Source organism: Bombina bombina, chromosome 7, assembly GCF_027579735.1.
Source record: "Bombina bombina isolate aBomBom1 chromosome 7, aBomBom1.pri, whole genome shotgun sequence".
In the NCBI taxonomy this organism is placed as follows: domain Eukaryota; kingdom Metazoa; phylum Chordata; class Amphibia; order Anura; family Bombinatoridae; genus Bombina; species Bombina bombina.
The window spans coordinates 635,114,697-635,137,595 of record NC_069505.1 but is presented as its reverse complement, the minus strand read 5'-3'; the positions used below and the strand labels follow the sequence as shown (position 1 = coordinate 635,137,595).

The window sequence follows — 22,899 nt, the reverse complement described above, 5'->3', positions numbered from 1 at the left end:
TTTAAAGCACGAAACTCATTCCAATTGTGTAATAGACGTTCCTTCTTTGAAGAAGGATTAGGATACAAGAATGGAACAACACTCTCTTTAGTGATAGTCTTGTTAGATACCACCTTATGTAAAAAACCCAGGTTTGATACGCAGGATTACCTTATCCGTACGGAGGACCAGATAAGGAGAATCACATTGTAAAGCAGATAACTCGGAGACTCTACGAGCCGAGGAAATAGCTACCAAAAAGGAACTTTCCAAGATAAAAAGTTTGATATCTATGGAATGAAGAGGTTCAAACGGAACTCCTTGAAGAACCTTAATAATCAGGTTTAAGCTCCATGGCGGAGCAACAAGTTTAAACACAGGCTTGGATCTAACCAGAGCCTGACAAAATGCCTGAACGTCTGGAGTATCTGCCAGACGCTTGTGCAAAAGAATAGACAGAGTAGAAATCTGTCCTTTTAAGGAACTAGCTGACAACCCTTTTCTCAAAATCATCTTGGAGAAAAGATAGTATCCTGGGAATCCTGACTTTACTCCATGAGTAACCCTTGGATTCATACCAATAAGATATTTATGCCATATTTATGTTAAATTTTCCTAGTGACAGGCTTTCATGCCTGTATTAAGGTATCAATGACTGACTCGGAGAAGCCATGCTTTGATAACATCAAGCGTTCAGTCTCCAGGCAGTCCATCTCAGAAAAGTTAAATTTAGATGGTTGAAAAGACCCTGAGGTAGAGGGTCCTGTTTTAGAAGCAGAGACCATGGTGGAAAGGATGATATGTCCACCAGATCTGCATACCAGGTCCTGCGTGGCCACGCAGGCGCTGTCAAAAACACCAAAGCACTCTCCTGCTTGATCTTGTGCAAACACCTCCGGAGGGAATTCCCACTCCCCCGGATGAAAAGTCTGACGACTTAGAAAATCCGTCTCCCAGTTCTCAACACCTAGGATATGGATAGCTGATAGACAAGAGTGAGTCTCTGTCCAGTGAATTATTTTAAGACTTCTAACATCGCTAGGGAACTTCTGTTCCCCCTTGATGGTTGATGTAAGCCACAGTCGTGATATTGTCCGACTGAAATCTGATGTACCTCAGAGTTGCTAACTGAGGCCAAGCCTGAAGAGCATGGAATATCGCTCCCAGTTCCAGAATATTTATTAGAAGGAGGATCTCCTCCTGAGTCCACTATCCCTGAGCTTTCAGGGAGTTCTAGACTGTATTCCAACCTAAAAGGCTGGCATCTGTTGTAACAATTGTCTCATCTGACCTGCGGAAGGTCATACCCTTGGACAGATGGACCCGAGATAGCCACCAGAGAAGAGAATCTCTGGCCTCTTGGTCCAGATTTAACCGGGGGACAAATCTGTGTAATCCCCGTTCCATTGACTGAGCATGCATAGTTGCAGCGGTCTGAAATGTAGGCGTGCAAATGGTACTATGTCCCTTGCCGCTACCATTAAGCCGATTACATTCATGTACCGAGCCACCGAAGGGCGCGGATAGAATGAAGAACACGGCAGAAATTTAGAAACTTTGACAACCTGAACTCCATCAGGTAAATTTTCATTTCTACAGAATCTTTCAGAGTCCCTAGGAAGGAAACCCTTGAGATTGGGGATAGAGAACTCTTTCCTTGTTCACTTTCCACCCATGCGATCTCAGAAATGCCAGCACTACGTCCGTATGAGACTTGGCAATTTGGATGTTTGACGCCTGTATCAGGATGTCGTCTAAATAAGGGGCCACTTCTATGCCCCGCGGCCTAAGGACCGCCAAAGCAACCCCAGAACCTCCATAAAGATTCTTGGGTCTGTAGTTAACCCAAAGGAAAGAGCTACAAACTGGTAATGCCTGTCTAGAAAGGCAAACCTGAAAAACGATGGTGATCTTTATGCATCGTAAAGTGAGGATAAGCATCCTTCAAATCCATTGTAGTCCTCTATTGACTCTCCTGGATCATAGTTAAGATGGTACGAATAGTTTCCATCTTAAATGATGGAATTCTAAGGAATTTGTTTAAGATCTTTAGATCCAAAATAGGTCTGAAGGTTCCCTTTCCTTGGGAACCACAAACAGATTTGAGGAAAACTCTGTCCCTGTTCCTCTCTTGGAACTGGATGGGTCACGTACACAATGCAAGAATGTCTCTTTCTTTATCTGGTTTGCAGATAATTGTGAAAGGCGAAATCTCCCCTTTTTTGGGGGGGAAGCTTTGAAATCCAGAAGATATCTCTGGGATATAATTTCCAATGCCCAGGGATCCTGGGCATCTCTTGCCCACGCCTGGGCGAAGAATGAAAGTCTGCCCCCTATAGGATCCGTTACCGGATAGGGGTCCGTTCCTTCATGCTGTCTTAGAGGCAGCAGCAGGCTCCTTGGCCTGCTTATCTTTGTTCCAGGTCCGGTTGTCTCCAGACCATCTTGGACTGAGCAAAAAATCCCTCTTGTTTTGTCTTAGAGGAAGTTGATGCCACACCTGCCTTGAAGTTTCGAAAGGCACGAAAATTAGACCTTTTTGGCCCTTGATTTGGACCTGTCCTGAGGAAGGGCATGACCTTTTCCTCCAGTGATATAAGCAATAATCTCCTTCAAACCAGGCCCGAATAGGGTCTGCCCCTTGAAGGGAAGTTAAGTAGCTTATTTATTAAAGTCACGACAGCTGACCATGATATAAGCCATAGCGCTCTGCGCGCCAGTATAGTAAAAAACAGAATTCTTAGCTGTTAGTTTAGTCAAATGAACAAAGGCATCAGAAACAAATGAATTGGCTAGCTTAAGTGCTCTAAGCTTGTCAAATATAATCATCCAATGGAGTCGCTACCTGTAAAGCCTCATCCAGAGACTCAAACCAGAACGCTGCAGCAGCAGTGACAGGAGCAATGCATGCAAGGGGCTGCAGGATAACACCTTGTTGAATAAACATTTTTTATCCATTGGATCTAAAAAAGCACAACTGTCCTCGCCAGGGGTAGTGGTACGCTTAGCTAGAGTAGAAACTCTTCTCTCCACCTTAGGAACTGTCTGCCATAAGTCCCGTGTGGTGGCATCTATTAGAAACATTTTTCTAAAAATAGGAGGGGAAGAGAACGGCACACCTGGTCTATCCCATTCCTTATTAATAATTTCTGTAAACCTCTTTAGGTATTGGAAAAACATCAGTACACACCGGCACTGCATAGTATTTATTCAGTCTACACAATTTCTCTGGCACTGTGATTGTAACACAGTCATTCAGAGCAGCTAAAACCTCCCTGAGCAACAAGTGGAGGATCTCAAGCATGAAATATCGGAATCAGGTTAAATCATCTTCCCTGAGTCAAAAATATCACCCACAGACTGAATCTCCCCTCAGCTTCTGCATATTGTGAGGCAGTATCAGACATGGTTCTTAAAGCATCTGTACACTCTGTATCTACCCCCAGAGCTATCTTGCTTTCTTTTAATTTCAGTTAGTCTGACTAATACCGCTGCCAGAGTATTATTCATAACTTTCGCCATGTCTTGTAAAATAAACGCTATGGGCGCCCTTGATGTACTTGGCGCCATTTGAGCGTGAATCCCTGAAGCGGGAGTCGAAGAGTCTGACACGTGGGGAGAGTTAGTCGGCATAACTTCCCCCTCAACAGAATCCTCTGGTAAAATAAACGCTATGGGCGTCCTTGATGTAGTTGACGTCATTTGAGCGTGAGTCCCCGAAGCGGGAGTCAAAGGGTCTGACACGTGAGGAAAGTTAGTCGGCATAACTTCCCCCTCGACAGAATCCTCTGGTGATAATTTTTTAAAAACAAAAAAAATTATCTTTATTGCTTAACATGAAATCAGTACATTTGGTACACATTCTAAGATGGGGTTCCACCATGGCTTATAAACATAATGAACAAGGAGTTTCCTCTATGTCAGACATGTTTGTACAGACTAGTAATGAGACTAGTAAGCTTGGAAAACACTTTAAATCAAGTTAACAAGCAAATATAAAAAACGTTACTGTGCCTTTAAGAGAAACAAATTTTGTCAAAATTTGAAAAACAGTGAAAAACAGTGAAAAAAGGCAGTAAATCAAACGAAATTTTTACAGTATATGTAATAAGTTAACAGAGCATTGCACCCACTTGCAAATGGATGATTAACCCCTTAATGCAAAAAAACAGATAAAAAAAATGACATAGACGTTTTTTAACAGACACAACAAACTGCCACAGCTGTGCTGTGTTATACCTTCCCCATAAACGATTTTGGAAGCCTTTTTAGCCCTTTAGAGATGTCCTATGGTATTCATGGGACTGCTGAGGGAAGCTGGATGATTCATTTTGTAATTTTAACTGTGCAAAAAAAAAACGAAAATAGGCCCCTCCCACTCATATTACAACAGTGGAAAGCCTCAGGAAACTGTTTCTAAGCAAAATCTAAGCCAGCCATGTGGAAAAAAACTAGGCCCCAATAAAGTTTTATCACCAAAGCATATATAAAAACGATTAACCATGCCAGCAAACGTTTTATATTGCAAATTTATAAGAGTATATAACTCTGATAGTAAGCCTGATACTAGTCGCTATTAAATCACTGTATTTAGGCTTAACTTACATTATTCCGGTATCAGCAGCATTTTCTAGCAATTCCATCCCTAGAAAAACTTATAACTGCACATACCTTATAGCAGGATAACCTGCACGCCATTCCCCCTCTGAAGTTACCTCACTCTTCAGACATGTAAAAGAGAAAAAAAGACAAAGGCGCACAGGGCCGACTCAAGTGAAATATTTTATTAACAGTGAAGTATACACATAAAAACTGATACTTACAAGATTCGTAAGTGCTAAAAAGCACATCAGCTAGCACACAGTACGTAATACGTAGAACACAGTACTAAACTTCTGTAGTAATCTTATAATAGTACAGTGAAAACCCTGATAGACAGCTCCAGGGAAAATGAATAGTATGGGGACAATTACTTCATGTAAATAAAGTTTTAACACTGACCGCGCCTTATGCGATTATACTTTGGGTATAAAACGTTATTGTATATAGTAGCGGTCAAATCTTAAAGAATAACTATGTATACTCCTTTTTTATATAACTCTTTTAACTAGTTTTATAAGTATTTCTTCTGTATATATTATGTGGTATCTAGCAATTTGATGTAAAAATGTAAAAATGTTTGACAAGACATCATTCACACTGCAGCGAACTAAAAGTCTGTGTATATGGAGTGATATGAGACACACCTATGAACAGGATTGGCCAAGCAACACACCTCTTTATGATAATTGGCTGTCTCTCCTTTAAATAACAAAGGCGCAATTCCAAACACATACGTCATTACTGCCTCATGAAGAAGCCCGGCCGCTGATCGGGGGAAACGCGTTAGGCTATTAAAGAGCAAGCGTCTGGCCAGCTGCCTTAGAATCCTATCCACGGTTATCAGAGCAGGGGTTCCGGATACCATGCCTGAAAATTTCCATCTTAAACCTGGTGTGGAGGAGCAGCAGCTGTACCTACACAGTGCTCAACTGATGTGCTTTTTAGCACTTACACTTGTAAGTGTCAGTTTTTATGTGTATACTTCACTGTTAATAAAATATTTCACTTGAGTCGGCCCTGTGCGCCTTTGTCTTTTTTTCTCTTTTACATGATACTGCATTGGAGCTGAGGATTGGATTGCCCAGCTGATCACAGGCAGCACGAAAACAGCCACTCAACAAATTGTTTGCAATCAAGGAAAGCAACATATGCCTTTTTCTTGGAATATCCAATAAAAGAATATAATTGGACTGGACTCAATCTGAACATTTTTTGATTGTATGGACACAACCAGTAACCGTAAGGTACTATATACCATTTAAAGGGATAACACAAATAGGCTGAAATTGGTTTTTTTAATTTGCAACTATCTGCAACTGTCTATATTCCTCTATCTTGTGTTTTTTATCCTGTTGTGTTTTTGATATAATCCTTTTTTGTTGCATTCTTAGCAAGATCTACTACGTGTGTATTTTAGATACAACATAGATATTGACCAGTCATATATATACATATATATTCTCTAGCGCAATTTATTTTTCTCTCACTCTTCAGACATATTTGAGAACAGCAGTGGATCTTAGTTACTTCTGCTAAGATCATAGAAACATGCAAGCAGATTCTTCTTCTAAATGCTGCCTGAGGTAAAATAGTACACTCCGGTACCATTTAAAAACAATAAACTTTTGATTGAAGAAAAAACTAACTATCTTACACCACTTTCCTCTTACTACCTCCAGCTATGTTGAGAGCTTGCAAGAGAATGACTGGATATGGCAGTTAGGGGAGGAGCTATATAGCAACTCTGCTGTGGGTGGACTCTTGCAACTTCCTGTTGGGAAGGAGAATATCCCATAAGTAATGGATGATCCGTGGACTGGATACACTTAACAAGAGAAAAGGGGATTGTATGTGGATCCGTGGCATCAATGTCTGTCGATGTCTGGGGAGCGCATTGATGCCGGCAAATGCTCCAAAATTGACGCTCTGATAAATTGGCCCCATAATCTCACTCCTGAGGTGTACAGAGAAATTCTGTACTCTGCAAATTGGTACATCAGAGAGCTATACTGCAGTTGTTGGAAGTCTGGCCACAGCATTTAAACAGTGGACCAGGGGGCTAAATATTGCCACTATGGAGGAGCTGGAAGATTTAATGGTTAAAAAGCAATTTGTACAGCTGTGCCCAGCAGAAGTACAGGAGTGGGTCCTGGATCGGTGACCCAAAACAGCATTGGAGGAGAGTGAGCTGGCAGAGTTTTACACAGCCAACAGGTCACCAGTGAATGGGAGAAAATCATTTGTTAAGGGGGCATCCACCTGGAAAGGAGCTGCTCCGCAACCCCCTTTTACAAAGCCTATTGTGCCTTTGTCTAATGTGTCTGTTACCTCTGGGAAAGCGAGTGCTGCACCTATGCAGGGAGATACCAGCAAGTGTTTTGCTTGTCACAAAAGGGGTCATATCACCACTAACTGCACAGAAAGGAAGAACCCTTCAGCATCAGAAGGGGGAGGCCGCTCCTCAGGATTACCATCTTCTGTTTTGTTTGTAACCCGGCCAGAGGAAAGTACCAATGAGAACTTACAACCTGTGACTGTTGGAGATAAGGTAATATTGGGGCTTCGGGACACGGGTGCAGAAGTGACTATTGTGCGTCCAGAGCTAGTGAGCTCGGAGGACATTATCCCTGGAAAAACTCTAGCAGTAAAAGGGATTGGGGGAGTACAGCCTGCAGTGCCTATGGCACAAGTATATCTATATTGGGGAGCAGGAAGAGGGTTAAGAGATGTGGAAGTGTCAGATAAAATTCCTACAAATGTATTGCTGGGTACTGATTTGGGTAGGTTATTATCACATTATATGCCTGACCATGATACCTGTGACATAAGTAAACGAGGTATGGGTCCTAATGTACAAGAGACAGTGTGTAACTATGCCCAGATATGTGCTGAAGTGGAGGGGGGGCAGGGTGTGTGTGCAACGCAGCCTTTACTTGAACCAGACATGTCTGCAGTGCCCTGTGAAAATGTGGAAGGATGCATTGACAGAGAGAGCTGAATGAGAATGATGGTTTGTTGGTGCTTGAACCAATCATCCCTCAGTACCTGAAGTGTGTGGAAGTAGTGCCAGAGGGGGAGAGCCCCTCTGTATCAGTGGTGACCCGACAGCAGTCTGCCCAGATTAGGGAGCAGGGGGTGCTTCAGCCCGAGGACCCAGGGGAGAACACTGATGAGGAAGGTGGGGGGCCTCACACAGCTCAGCAACTAATAATTGGTCAGAGTCAGGATTTTCAGCAGGCCCAGGGGACCGATCCCACACTAGAGAAGATCAGGGACCTAGCTAGGCAGCTGCCTGCGGACTCTGATAAAGAGAGAGTGTACTGGGATAAAGGGAGGTTGTACCGGGAGTCCATTCCAGTGGGGGGACAGGATCCCTCGCTAGCTGAGAGACAGTTAGTGGTACCTAAACGGTTTAGAGCACAACTGTTGGGAGTGGCCCATGAAATTCCTATGGCAGGACATCTAGGGGTACAGAGAACCAAAACTCAGTTGTCCCATCACTTTTATTGGCCGGGGATGGGTACTGATGTTGCTAATTATTGTCGCTCCTGTCCTGAATGTCAGAAAGTGGGGAAACCTGGAGAGGTGGGTCGTGCCCCTTTAATTCCCCTTCCCATAGTGACTGGGCCATTTGAGAGGGTGGCTGTGGATATAGTAGGGCCCCTAGCTATCCCAAGTAGTTTAGGGAAAAGATTAATTCTGACTGTAGTGGATTATATAACTCGCTACCCAGAGGGTGTGGACCTGTAATCTATCCATGCTGATAAAGTGGCTGATGTTCTATTAGGTTTCTTTTCCTGGGTAGGTTTCGCTAAGGAAATGCTAACTGATCAGGGCTCCCAATTTATGTACAGCCTGATGTAGAGTCTCTGTAAAAAGGAACAGGTGGAACGCCTAGTGACTAGCCCATACCAATGGCTTGTGTGAAAGGTTTAATGGGACTCTGAAGCAGATGCTCAAAACCTTTGTGGAGTCACAGGGGAAGGACTGGGAACTTTACCTGCTGCACCTCCTATTTGCTTATAGGGAGGTGCCCCAGGAATCAACTGGTTTCACCCCCTTTGAACTCCTATATGGGCGCAGAGTGTGTGGCCCCCTTGATCTGATCAGGGAGGAGTGGTAAGGAAAATTGGGCATTTAAGAGACCTCTGTAGTGGACTATATAATAAGGTTCAGGGATAGAATGCATAGCCTAATGGGGGAGGTACAGGAAAACCTAAAGGCTGCCAAGTCTAAACAGAAGCAGTGGTATGACCGGACTGCCAGAGAGAGGGTGTATGATGTGGGACAGAAAGTGCTTGTCTTAATACCCATGAGACAGAACAAATTACAGGCTGCCTGGGAGGGTCCATTTACTATCCTAAAGAGAATGAATGATGGGAACTATGTGGTGTCTCTGGATGAGGAGGGTAAAAGGCAAAACATCTATCATGTAAATATGATAAAAGCCTATTATGACAGAGAAACCACTGTGTTACCTGTGTGTAGTTTGCCTGGAGAAGAGCATGATACAGATCCCCAACACACTAGAAGCCGCTCAGGTTAGTGCCCACTTAACTGGGAATCACCATCCCCTCAGATAAACCGCTTACCGGGTATACTTGCAGGTCAGTGCTGACATAAAACAAGAGATAGAGGAGATGCTAGAGCTGGGAGTGATTTGCAAGTCCCACAGCCCCTGGGCCTCCCCAGTAGTACTAGACCCTAAAAAGGACAAAACCACTAGGTTCTGTGTGCATTACAGAAAGCTTAATTTAGTGACTGAATTTGATGATTATCCTATGCCTCGCATAGATGAGCTATTGGACAGACTAGCAGGGGCCAAATTTCTTAGCATCATGGATCTCAGCAGGGGATACTGGCAGATCCCTATGACCCCAGAAGCCCAAGAGAGGTCTACCTTTATCACTCCTTTTGGGTTGTATGAATTCTTGGTGATTCCCTTTGGGATGAAAAATACCCCGCCACATTTCAACAACTAGTTAACCACTTGTTGAAAAGGCTAGAGGGATCACGCTGTTGTGTACCTGGATGATATCGCAGTGTTCAGTGATACCTGGGAGGAACACTTCACACACTTAGCCAGTGTATTGTACCAAATAGCCACTGCTGGGCTAACAATAAAGCCAGATAAGTGTCAGTTGGGCATGGGGGAGGTCCAGTACTTGGGTCACCTGGTGGGAGGTGGGATACTGCGCCCAGAGCCAAGTAAAACTTAAACCCTAATGGCCTGGCTATCCCAAAAACAAAAAAACAGGTTATGTCCTTCCTCAGTACCGCAGGGTACTATAGAAAGTTTGTGCCACACTATAGTACCATAGCCAAACCACTAATAGACCTTACATACAAAAAAAAACTACCCCAAACAGTTAAATGGACCCCTGGAAGCATGTATAAGAATTTTGTGTTTAACAATTCAAGTGTTCATTCTTACATGGGAGGCTGTATACCAACAGAGTGAGGGGCCATCTTTTCTTGCCAACCTCCCTGGCACAGATACCTAATCTAGGAAAGTATAAGGCTTTCTGTTATTTCGCCTTTTTTATTTTAAAACTGTTTGCTTGTGTTTGATTCTATTTGTTAACATCTTTTTATTAATAATGCATTGTGATAATTTTTTGCATAATAAACATTTATTTATTAAGCTTTGGCCTTTGTCTAATATTAAAACCACGTTACTAAAAGAGACTGGTAGCATTAGTACTGTGATTTTAGTCTATTTTTTTGCTAAATTGTATTCTGGGAGTTAACTTGTAAGTCTGGGTTTTTTCTTAAGATTTCCCATAAATAAATCCTAAGCTGTGGCAGCAGCTTAGAGATAGTTTTAGTTTAGTTTTGGTAGCAGTAAAAGACTAGAGAGTGTTGTTAACCCTTGCACCCACTGAACTAAGTCACAGGCTTGCCTGGAGTGGCTGGACTGTGACAGATTAGTGTAAGTAGAAAGGGTCTGTTAACCCTTTATGTGCCAAACAAGTGACTGGCACAGGGTTGGTTAACCCTGGTTGTCACAATATATGTACCTGATACACAGAGGGGTGTGTGACAATATATATGTACCTGATACACAGAGGGGTGTGTAACAATATATATGTACCTGATGCACAGTGGTGGGTGCAACAATATATATGTACCTGTTGCACGGGGGGGGGGGGGGGGTGACAATATATATTTACCTGATACTCAGCGGTGTGTGTGACAATATATATGTACCTGATACACAGTGGTGTGTGTTACAATATATATATACCTGATGCACAGTGGTGTGTGTGACAATATATATGTACCTGATGCACGGGGGGGGGTGACAATGTATATGTACCTGATGCTCAGCGGTGTGTGTGACAATGTATATGTACCTGATACACAGTGGTGTGTGTTACAGTATATATGTACCTGATGCACAGTGGTGTGTGTGACAATATATATGTACCTGATGCATAGGGGGGGGGTTGACAATATATATGTACCTGATGCTCAGCGGTGTGTGTGACAATATATATGTACCTGATACACAGTGGTGTGTGTGACAATATATATGTACCTGATGCATGGGGGGGTGACAATATATATGTACCTGATGCATGGGGGGGTGACAATATATAACAGAATTTATGCTTACCTGATTAATTACTTTCTCTTACAGGTGTATTCAGTCCACGGATTCATCCTTACTTGTGGGATATTCTCAATCCCTACAGGAAGTGGCAAAGAGAGCACACAGCAAAGCTGTTCATATAGCTCCCCTCAGGCTCCGCCCCCCCAGTCATTCGACCGACGGTTAGGAGAAAAAGGAGAACCATAGGGTGCAGTGGTGACTGTAGTTATTGTAAAATAAATTTGAACCTGACTTAAATATCAGGGCGGGCCGTGGACTGAATACACCTGTAAGAGAAAGTAATTTATCAGGTAAGCATAAATTCTGTTTTCTCTTACTTGATGTATTCAGTCCACGGATTCATCCTTACTTGTGGGATACCAATACCAAAGCAATAGGACACGGATGAAGGGAGGGAACAAGTCAGGTAACCTAAACGGAAGGCACCACTGCTTGCAAAACCTTTCTCCCAAAAATAGCCTCAGAAGAAGCAAAAGTATTGAATTTGTAAAATTTGGCGAATGTATGCAGTGAAGACCAAGTCGCTGCCTTACAAATCTGTTCAACAGAAGCCTCATTCTTGAAAGCCCATGTGGAAGCCACAGCTCTGGTGGAATGAGCTGTAATTCGTTCAGGAGGCTGCTTTCCAGCAGTCTCATAAGCTAATCGGATGATGCTTTTCAGCCAGAAGGAAAGAGAGGTAGCAGTCGCTTTCTGACCTCTCCTCTTACCAGAATAGACAACAAACAAGGATGATGTTTGTCTGAAATCTTTAGTTGCTTTTAAATAGAATTTTAAAGCACGAACCACATCAAGATTGTGCAACAGTCGTTCCGTCCTAGAAACTGGATTAGGGCACAGAGAAGGAACAATGATTTCCTGGTTAATATTCTTATTAGAAACCACCTTTGGAAGGAAACCAGGTTTAGTACGCAAAACAACCTTATCTGCATGGAACACCAGATAGGGTGAATTAAACTGTAAAGCAGACAATTCTTAAACTCTTCGAGCAGAAGAAATAGCTACCAAAAACAAAACTTTCCAAGATAATAACTTAATATCTATGGAATGCAAAGGTTCAAACGGAACCCCTTGAAGAACTGAAAGAACTAAATTTAGACTCCATGGAGGAGCCACAGGTCTGTAGACAGGCTTGATTCTAACTAGGGCCTGTGCAAACGCCTGAACGTCTGGTACAGCTGCCAGACGCTTGTGTAACAGGATAGACAGAGCAGATATCTGTCCCTTTAAGGAACTAGCTGACAGACCTTTCTCCAAACCTTCTTGGAGAAAAGACAATATCCTTGGAATCCTAACCTTACTCCACGAGTAAGCCTTGGATTCACACCACCAAAGATATTTCCGCCATATCTTATGGTAAATTTTCCTAATGACAGGCTTTCTGGCCTGTATCAGAGTATCTATAACTGATTCAGAGAAACCCCGCTTAGCTAGGATTAAGCGTTCAATCTCCAAGCAGTCAGTTGCAGAGAAACTAGATTTGGATGCTTGAAATGACCTTGGATTAGAAGTTCCTGCCTTGATGGCAGTTTCCATGGTGGGACCGATGACATGTCCACTAGGTCTGCATACCAAGTCCTGCGTGGCCACGCAGGCACTATCAGAATTACCGAAGCCTTCTCCTGTTTGATTCTGGCTATTAGCCGAGGGAGAAGAGGAAACGGTGGAAAGACATAAGCTAGACTGAATGACCAAGGCGCTGTTAATGCATCTATCAATGCCGCCTTAGGATCCCTGGATCTGGATCTGTAAAGGGGAAGTTTGGTGTTCTGACGGGACGCCATCAGATCCAATTCTGGAATGCCCCATAGCTGGGTTAGCTGAGCAAAGACCTCCGGGTGGAGTTCCCACTCCCCCGTATGGAAAGTCTGACGACTCAGATAATCCGCCTCCCAGTTGTCTACTCCTGGGATATGAATTGCAGATAGATGGCAGGAGTGATCCTCCGCCCATTTGATGATTTTGGTTACTTCCTTCATCGCCAGGGAACTCTTTGTTCCTCCCTGATGATTGATGTACGCTACAGTCGTGATGTTGTCCGACTGAAATCTGATGAATTTGGACTCCGCTAGTTGAGGCCATGCTTGGAGCATGTTGAATATCGCTCTCAGCTCCAAAATATTTATCGGGAGAAGAGATTCTTCCCGAGACCATAGGCCCTGAGCCTTCAGGGAGTTCCAGACCGCACCCCAGCCTAACAGACTGGCATTGGTCGTGACAATGATCCACTCCGGTCTGCAGAAACTCATTCCCTGAGACAGGTGATCTTGAGACAACCACCAGAGAAGAGAGTCTCTGGTTTTCTGGTCCATTTGTATTTGAGGAGATAAATCTGCGTAATCCCCATTCCACTGCTTGAACATGCACAGTTGCAGTGATTTGAGATGAATTCGGGCAAAAGGGACTACGTCCATTGCCGCCACCATTAAACCAATTACCTCCATGCACTGAGCCACAGAAGGCCGAGGAATGGAATGAAGAACTCGGCAGGTGTTCATCAGTTTGGACTTCCTGACCTCTGTCAGAAAGATTTTCATTTCTACTGAGTCTATTAGTGTTCCCAGGAAGGGAACCCTTGTAAGCGGGGACAGAGAACTCTTTTCTACATTCACCTTCCACCCATGAGACCTTAGAAAGGCCAGAACAATGTCCGTATGAGCCCTGGCTCTGTGGAAAGACGACGCCTGAATTAATATGTCGTCTAGGTAAGGTGCTACTGCAATGACCCTAGCACCTTTGTGAAAATTCTGGGAGCGGTGGCCAACCCGAAAGGAAGGGCCACGAACTGGTAATGTTTGTCCAGAAAGGCGAACCTTAGGAACTGATGGTGATCTTTGTGGATAGGAATATGTAGGTACGCATCCTTTAGATCCACGGTAGTCATATATTGACCTTCCTGGATCATCGGCAAGATTGTCCGAATGGTTTCCATCTTGAAAGACGGAACTCTGAGGAATTTGTTTAGAATCTTTAGATCCAGGATTGGCCTGAAAGTTCCCTCCTTTTTGGGAACTACGAACAGGTTTGAGTAAAAGCCCAGTCCTTGTTCTGCAATTGGAACTGGGTGTATTACTCCCATTTTTAGGAGATCTTCTACACAGCGTAAGAACACCTGTTTCTTTGTTTGGACTGAAGACAAACGAGAACTGTGGAACTTTCCCCTTGGGGGAGAATCCTTGAATTCTAGAAGGTACCCCTGAGCAACTATTTCTAATGCCCAGGGATCCGGAACGTCTCTTGCCCAAGCCTGAGCAAAGAGAGAAAGTCTGCCCCCTACTAGATCCGGTCCCGGATTGTGGGCTACCCCTTCATGCTGTCTTGGGAGCAGGAGCAGGCTTTTTGGCCTGTTTACCCTTGTTCCAGCCCTGCAAGGGTTTCCAGGTTGCTTTGGGCTGGGAAGCGTTATCTTGCTTTGTGACAGCAGAGGTTGCAGCAGGTCCGCTCCTGAAGTTGCGAAAGGAGCGAAAATTAGCCTTGTTTTTGGCCTTAAACGGCCTATCTTGTGGAAGGGCATGACCCTTGCCCCCAGTGATATCTGAAATAATTTCTTTCAGCTCTGGGCCAAAAAGGGTCTTCCCCTTGAAGGGAATATTTAGCAGTTTTGTCTTGGACGACACATCCGCCGACCATGATTTGAGCCAAAGCGCTCTTCGCACCATGATGGCAAAACCTGAGTTTTTCGCCGCTAGCTTAGCTAACTGGAAAGTGGCATCAGTGATAAAAGAATTAGCCAGCTTTAGAGCATTAATTCTATCCATGACCTCATCGTATGAAGTCTCCCTCTGGAGCGACTTCTCCAGGGCCTCAAACCAAAAAGCCGCTGCAGTAGTTACAGGAATTATGCAGGCAATTGGTTGAAGTAGAAAACCTTGCTGAACAAAAATTTTCTTCAGCAATCCTTCCAATTTTTTATCCATAGGATCTTTGAAAGCACAACTGTCCTCTATTGGTATAGTTGTACGCTTAGCAAGTGTTGAAACAGCCCCCTCTACCTTAGGGACCGTCTGCCACTCGTCCCGTCTGGGGTCGTTTATGGGGATCATTTTCTTAAAGATAGGGGGGGGAACAAAGGGTACACCTGGTCTCTCCCACTCCCTAGTCACAATATCCGCCACCCTCTTTGGGATCGGAAATGCCTCAGTGTAAACAAGGACCTCTAAAAACCTGTCCATCTTACACAATTTTTCTGGGACCACCATGGGGTCACAATCATCTAGCGTAGCTAAAACCTCCTTAAGCAGCACCCGGAGGTGTTCCAGCTTAAATTTAAACGCTAAGGAATCTGAATCTGCCCGCTGAGAAACTTTTCCTGTATCTGAAATTTCTCCCTCAGACAGACCTTCCCTCACTGCTATTTCTGAGTTTTGTGAGGGTACTACAGATAAATTATCCACAGCGTCTGATTGCTCATCCTCTGTATTTAAAACTGAGCTGCAAGAGAATTATCCATAACTGCTGCTAATTGTTGTAAAGTAATAGGGGCCAATGCGCTAGAGGTACTAGGCATCGCTTGCGCGGGCGTAACTGGAGTAGACACGTGGGGGGAGGAAGAAGGACTATCCTCATTACCCTCCGTTAAGGAATCATCTTGGGCAGTATTTTTAATTGTCACTAGATGATCTTTAAAATGCTTAGATGTTTTGGCACACTTTAAACATAAATGCAATGGGGGTACTGCCATGGCTTTTGAACATAAAGAACAAGGTCTATCTGAAGGCTCAGACATGTTTGACAGACTCAGACAACACTAAAATATCGAAAAAAAATACTTTTTGAAAAAATGTTACTGTGTCTTTAAATAATAAAAAGCACACACTTTTTTACCAAATCATCAAAAAACATCCGATCTTAATGATCCTAATGCTTTGAAATGATTGCACACAAATTTTCAAATCAATTAACCCCTTAATGCCCAAACCGGAGCAAAATGAAGAAAACAACCGGTTTAACCCACTACAGTACAATGCCACAGTCTTTGCTGTGGCTTTACCTTCCTTTAGGGTTATTTGTAGGTGCAAAATAAGCCTCCCTGAAGTCCTCCTGTACTCTTAAGGCTCTACACGTGAAGCTGCATGGAGCTGTGTTGCAAATCAACTGCGCAATTGAGGCGCGAAATTGAGGCCCCCTCCTTCATTACTCTAGAGTTATGGGGCCTTCTGAGTCAGATTAGGTGTCTTACAAAATGCCAGGCGTAAAAAAAGTCCCCAAAAAGTGTTTCCAACATCTAAAAACGCTTAATAAATATAAGATTACCTTAATAAAGTAATCGATTTAGCCCATCACAGTGTCTGTCAGTATTAAAGCCCTTAACTGAAGCCATCATTCTATACTGTGTCTCAGAAAATGGCTTACCTTCCCTCATGGGATTTCTGTCAGTCTTCTAGCACTACTAAGTCTTGTTAGAAAAAATGACTGAGCATACCTTAAGCAGTATAAGCCTGCAAACTGTTCCCCCCAACTGAAGTTCTCCTGTACTCAACAGTCCTGTGTGGGAACAGCAATGGATTTTAGTTACAACATGCTAAAATCTTTTTCCTCTCAGCAGAAATCTTCATCACTTTCTGCCTCAGAGTAAATAGTAGAAACCGGCACTATTTTAAAATAACAAACTCTTGATTGAAGAAATAAAAACTACAAATCTAACACCACATACTCTTTACCCTCCCGTGGAGATGCTACTTGTTAGAGCGGCAAAGAGAATGACTGGGGGAGCGGAGCCTGAGGGGAGCTATATGGACAGCTTTGCTGTGTGCTCTCTTTGCCACTTCCTGTAGGGATTGAGAATATCCCACAAGTAAGGATGAATCCGTGGACTGAATACACCAAGTAAGAGAAATGTACCTGATGCTCAGTGGTGTGTGTGACAATATATATGTACCTGATGCACAGCAGTGTGTGTGACAATATATATGCACCTGATGCACAGCAGTGTGTGTGACAATATATATTTACCTGATACACAGTGGTATGTGACAATATACATTTACCTGATGCACAGTGGTGTGTGTGACAATATATATTTACCTGATACACAGTGGTGTGTGGGACAACATATATGTACCTGATACACAGTGTTGTGTGTGACAATATATATGCGCCTGATGCAGAGTGGTGTGTGTGACAATATACACGTGCCTGATGCACAGTGGTGTGTGTGACAATATATACAGTATGTACCTGATGCACAGTAATGTGCGTGACAATATATAGGTACCTGATACAGTGGTGTGCGACAATATATATGTACCTGATACACAGTGATGTGTGTGACAATATATATGTACCTGATACACAGTGATGTGTGTGACAATATATATGTACCTGATAAACAGTGATGTGTGTGACAATATATATGCCCCTGATACAAAGTGGTGTGTGTGTGACAATACATATGCACCTGATACACAGTGGTGTGAGAAATATATATGTATCTGATACACAGTGGTGTGTGAAATATATATGTACCTGATACACAGTGGTGTGTGTGTGTGACAATATATATGTACCTGATGTACAGTGGTGTGTGTGACAATATATATGTACCTGATACACAGTGGTGTGTGTGACAATATATATGTACCTGATACACAGTGGTGTGTGTGACAATGTATGTACCTGATATACAGTGGTGTGTGTGACAATATATATGTACCTGATACAAAGTGGTGTGTGTGTGACAATACATATGCACCTGATACACAGTGGTGTGTGAAATATATATGTACCTGATACACAGTGGTGTGTGTGTGTGACAATATATATGTACCTGATATACAGTGGTGTGTGTGACAATATATATGTACCTGATACACAGTGGTGTGTGTGACAATATATAGGTACCTGATACAGTGGTGTGTGACAATATATATGTACCTGATACACAGTGATGTGTGTGACAATATATATGTACCTGATACACAGTGATGTGTGTGACAATATATATGTACCTGATAAACAGTGATGTGTGTGACAATATATATGCCCCTGATACAAAGTGGTGTGTGTGTGACAATACATATGCACCTGATACACAGTGGTGTGAGAAATATATATGTATCTGATACACAGTGGTGTGTGAAATATATATGTACCTGATACACAGTGGTGTGTGTGTGTGACAATATATATGTACCTGATGTACAGTGGTGTGTGTGACAATATATATGTACCTGATACACAGTGGTGTGTGTGACAATATATATGTACCTGATACACAGTGGTGTGTGTGACAATGTATGTACCTGATATACAGTGGTGTGTGTGACAATATATATGTACCTGATACACAGTGGTGTGTGTGACAATGTATGTACCTGATATACAGTGGTGTGTGTGACAATATATATGTACCTGATACACAGTGGTGTGTGTGACAATGTATGTACCTGATATACAGTGGTGTGTGTGACAATATATATCTACCTGATACACAGTGGTGTGTGTGACAATGTATGTACCTGATATACAGTGGTTTGTGTGACAATATATATGTACCTGATACACATTGGTGTGTGTGACAATGTATGTACCTGATATACAGTGGTGTGTGTGACAATATATATGTACCTGATACAAAGTGGTGTGTGTGTGACAATATATATGTACCTGATACACAGTGGTGTGGTGTGTGATAATATATATACCTGCCATTTTTTACTCTATAACGATAGTATCTACTAATGTGTTTTTTTTTTTTTTTTTTTTTTTTTTTTTACTTGTATTTAATATTAAAATGTGTTGAGTTTCTAGGAAGCTAATTATGTTCACATAAAATCACAGGCTATTAATTAGCTTATATAAACATTACTAGCAAACAAACTTTAACTAAAAGATTTTACTATACCAGTTGTAACTTACCTTTCAGACACAAATTATGAGGTAGGTATACGGATTTCACCACAGTAGGATCTGAACCAATCCTGATGTTGAACAGAGGACCAGCCATCTCATAGCCTTGCTTCTCGATGTCATTAAAATATGTGTTCCAGGACTGAAGAGCATAGTCAATAACCACTGGTGATGTCACCAGGAACTGAATTCTTGTTTCAGAACAGCAGAAAAGACCTTCAGATTTAAGATTTAGTCTATGGAAGGATATTTAATGTATTAGTCTGAGGAAGTGCAACTAGAGATTTTATTTTTATTATATTATTTTATAGTGGTTTGTAGCCACAAGATAAAGCAAGAAGAGTAAATCATTTGTCTAATGTGCGCTCATGGTGACAGTTGTAAAATAAGTCCCCCCCTCACTGGTCATTTGTCTAATGTGCGCTCATGGTGACAGTTGTAAAATAAGTCCCCCCCTCACTGGTCATTTGTCTAATGTGCGCTCATGGTGACAGTTGTAAAATAAGTCCCCCCCTCACTGGTCATTTGTCTAATGTGCGCTCATGGTGACAGTTGTAAAATAAGTCCCCCCCCTCACTGGTCATTTGTCTAATGTGCGCTCATGGTGACAGTTGTAAAATAAGTCCCCCCCTCACTGGTCATTTGTCTAATTTGCGCTCATGGTGACAGTTGTAAAATAAGTCCCCCCCCTCACTGGTCATTTGTCTAATGTGCGCTCATGGTGACAGTTGTAAAATAAGTCCCCCCCCTCACTGGTCATTTGTCTAATGTGCGCTCATGGTGACAGTTGTAAAATAAGTCCCCCCCTCACTGGTCATTTGTCTAATGTGCGCTCATGGTGACAGTTGTAAAATAAGTCCCCCCCCCCACTGGTCATTTGTCTAATGTGCGCTCATGGTGACAGTTGTAAAATAAGTCCCCACCTCACTGGTCATTTGTCTAATGTGCGCTCATGGTGACAGTTGTAAAATAAGTCCCCCCCTCACTGGTCATTTGTCTAATGTGCGCTCATGGTGACAGTTGTAAAATAAGTCCCCCCCTCACTGGTCATTTGTCTAATGTGCGCTCATGGTGACAGTTGTAAAATAAGTCAGCCCCCCTCACTTCCTCCCTCTGTATCTCTCACTAACTCCCCCTCAATCCCCCCTCTTTATCTCTTACTCTTCCCACCTCAATTCCTCCCTCTTTGGCCCCTATTTATCAAATGTCATGCGGACCTGATCTGACACTGCGGATCAGGTCCGCAAGACATCGCTGAATACGGCGAGCAATACGCTCTCTATATTCAGCATTGCACCAGCAGCTCACAAGAGCTGCTGGTGCAACGCCGCCCCCTGCAGACTCGCGGCCAATGGACTGCCAGCAGGGGGGTGCCAATCAACCCGATCGTACTTGATCGGGTTGATTTCCATCGATTCCTGTCCGCCTGCTCAGAGCAGGTGGACAGGTTATGGAGCAGCGGTCTTTGTGACTACTGCTTCATAACTTGTGTGTCTGGCGAGTCTGTAGACTCACCAATAACACGGGCCCACAAGCTTGTTAAATGGGCCTCTTTACCTCCCACTCTCTCTCTTTTCACTTCCTCCCTCTTTATCTCTCACTCTCTCTCTTTTCACTTCCACCCTCTTTATCTCTCACTCTCTCTCTCTTTTCACTTCCTCCCTCTTTATCTCTCACTCTCTCTCTTTTCACTTCACCCCTCTTTATCTCTCACTCTCTCTCTTTTCACTTCCTCCCTCTTTATCTCTCACTCTCTCTCTTTTCACTTCACCCCTCTTTATCTCTCACTCTCTCTCTTTTCACTTCACCCCTCTTTATCTCTCACTCTCTCTCTTTTCACTTCCTCCCTCTTTACCTCTCACTCTCTCTCTTTTCACTTCCTTCCTCTTTACCTCTCACTCTCTCTCTTTTCACTTCCTCCCTCTTTACCTCTCACTCTCTCTCTTTTCACTTCCTCCCTCTTTACCTCTCACTCTCTCTCATTTCACTTCCTCCCTCTTTATCTCTCACTCTCTCTCTTTTCACTTCCTCCCTCTTTATCTCTCACTCTCTCTCTTTTCACTTCCTCCCTCTTTACCTCTCACTCTCTCTCTTTTCACTTCCTCCCTCTTTACCTCTCACTCTCTCTCATTTCACTTCCTCCCTCTTTATCTCTCACTCTCTCTCTTTTAACTTCTTCCCTCTTTATCTCTCACTCTCTCTCTCTTTTCACTTCCTCCCTCTTTATCTCTCACTCTCTCTCTTTTCACTTCCTCCCTCTTTACCTCTCACTCTCTCTCTCTTTTCACTTCCTCCCTCTTTACCTCTCACTCTCTCTCTCTTTTCAATTCCTCCCTCTTTATCTCTCACTCTCTCTCTTTTCACTTCCTCCCTCTATACCTCTCACTCTCTCTCTTTTCACTTCCTCCCTCTTTATCTCTCACTCTCTCTCTTTTCAATTCCTCCCTCTTTACCTCTCACTCTCTCTCTTTTCACTTCCTCCCTCTTTATCTCTCACTCTCTCTCTTTTCAATTCCTCCCTCTTTACCTCTCACTCTCTGTCTTTTCACTTCCTCCCTCTTTACCTCTCACTCTCTGTCTTTTCACTTCCTCCCTCTTTATCTCTCACTCTCTCTCTTTTCACTTCACCCCTCTTTACCTCTCACTCTCTCTCTTTTCACTTCACCCCTCTTTACCTCTCACTCTCTCTCTTTTCATTTCTCCCCTCTTTACCTCTCACTCTCTCTCTTTTCACTTCCTCCCTCTTTATCTCTCACTCTCTCTCTTTTAACTTCCTCCCTCTTTACCTCTCACTCTCTCTCTTTTCACTTCCTCCCTCTTTATCTCTCACTCTCTCTCTTTTCACTTCCTCCCTCTTTATCTCTCACTCTCTCTCTTTTCACTTCCTCCCTCTTTACCTCTCACTCTCTCTCTTTTAACTTCTTCCCTCTTTATCTCTCACTCTCTCTCTTTTCAATTCCTCCCTCTTTATCTCTCACTCTCTCTCTTTTCACTTCCTCCCTCTTTACCTCTCACTCTCTCTCTTTTCACTTCCTCCCTCTTTATCTCTCACTCTCTCTCTTTTCAATTCCTCACTCTTTACCTCTCACTCTCTCTCTCTCTTTTCACTTCCTCCCTCTTTACCTCTCACTCTCTCTCTTTTCACTTCCTCCCTCTTTATCTCTCACTCTCTCTCTTTTCAATTCCTCACTCTTTACCTCTCACTCTCTCTCTCTCTTTTCATTTCCTCCCTCTTTACCTCTCACTCTCTGTCTTTTCAATTCCTCACTCTTTACCTCTCACTCTCTCTCTCTCTTTTCACTTCCTCCCTCTTTACCTCTGACTCTCTCTCTTTTCACTTCACCCCTCTTTACCTCTCACTCTCTCTCTTTTCAATTCCTCCCTCTTTACCTCCCACTCTCTCTCTTTTCAATTCCTCCCTCTTTATCTCTCACTCTCTCTCTTTTCAATTCCTCCCTCTTTATCTCTCACTCTCTCTCTTTTCACTTCCTCCCTCTTTACCTCTCACTCTCTCTCTTTTAACTTCTTCCCTCTTTACCTCTCACTCTCTCTCTTTTCACTTCCTCCCTCTTTATCTCTCACTCTCTCTCTTTTCAATTCCTCCCTCTTTACCTCTCACTCTCTCTCTTTTCAATTCCTCCCTCTTTATCTCTCACTCTCTTCCCCCTCACTTCCTCCCTCTTTATCTCTCACTCTCTCTCTTTTCAATTCCTCCCTCTTTACCTCTCACTCTCTCTCTTTTCACTTCCTCCCTCATTACCTCTCACTCTCTCTCTCTTTTCAATTCCTCCCTCTTTATCTCTCACTCTCTCTCTTTTCACTTCCTCCCTCTTTATCTCTCACTCTCTCCCCCC

General features: G+C 43.1%; 1 protein-coding gene across 5 annotated transcripts in view; it reads right to left on the bottom strand.

Moving 5' to 3' along the window:
• LOC128635681 (NACHT, LRR and PYD domains-containing protein 1b allele 2) overlaps positions 1-22,899 on the bottom strand; it is a 351,139-nt gene that overhangs the window by 175,057 nt on the left and 153,183 nt on the right. For all 5 annotated transcript variants that reach the window (XM_053688805.1, XM_053688804.1, XM_053688802.1 and 2 more), the window contains one exon: positions 19,055-19,281. In XM_053688805.1, coding sequence (XP_053544780.1) covers positions 19,055-19,281 — 227 coding nt within the window. The remainder of the gene's footprint in view (positions 1-19,054; positions 19,282-22,899) is intronic.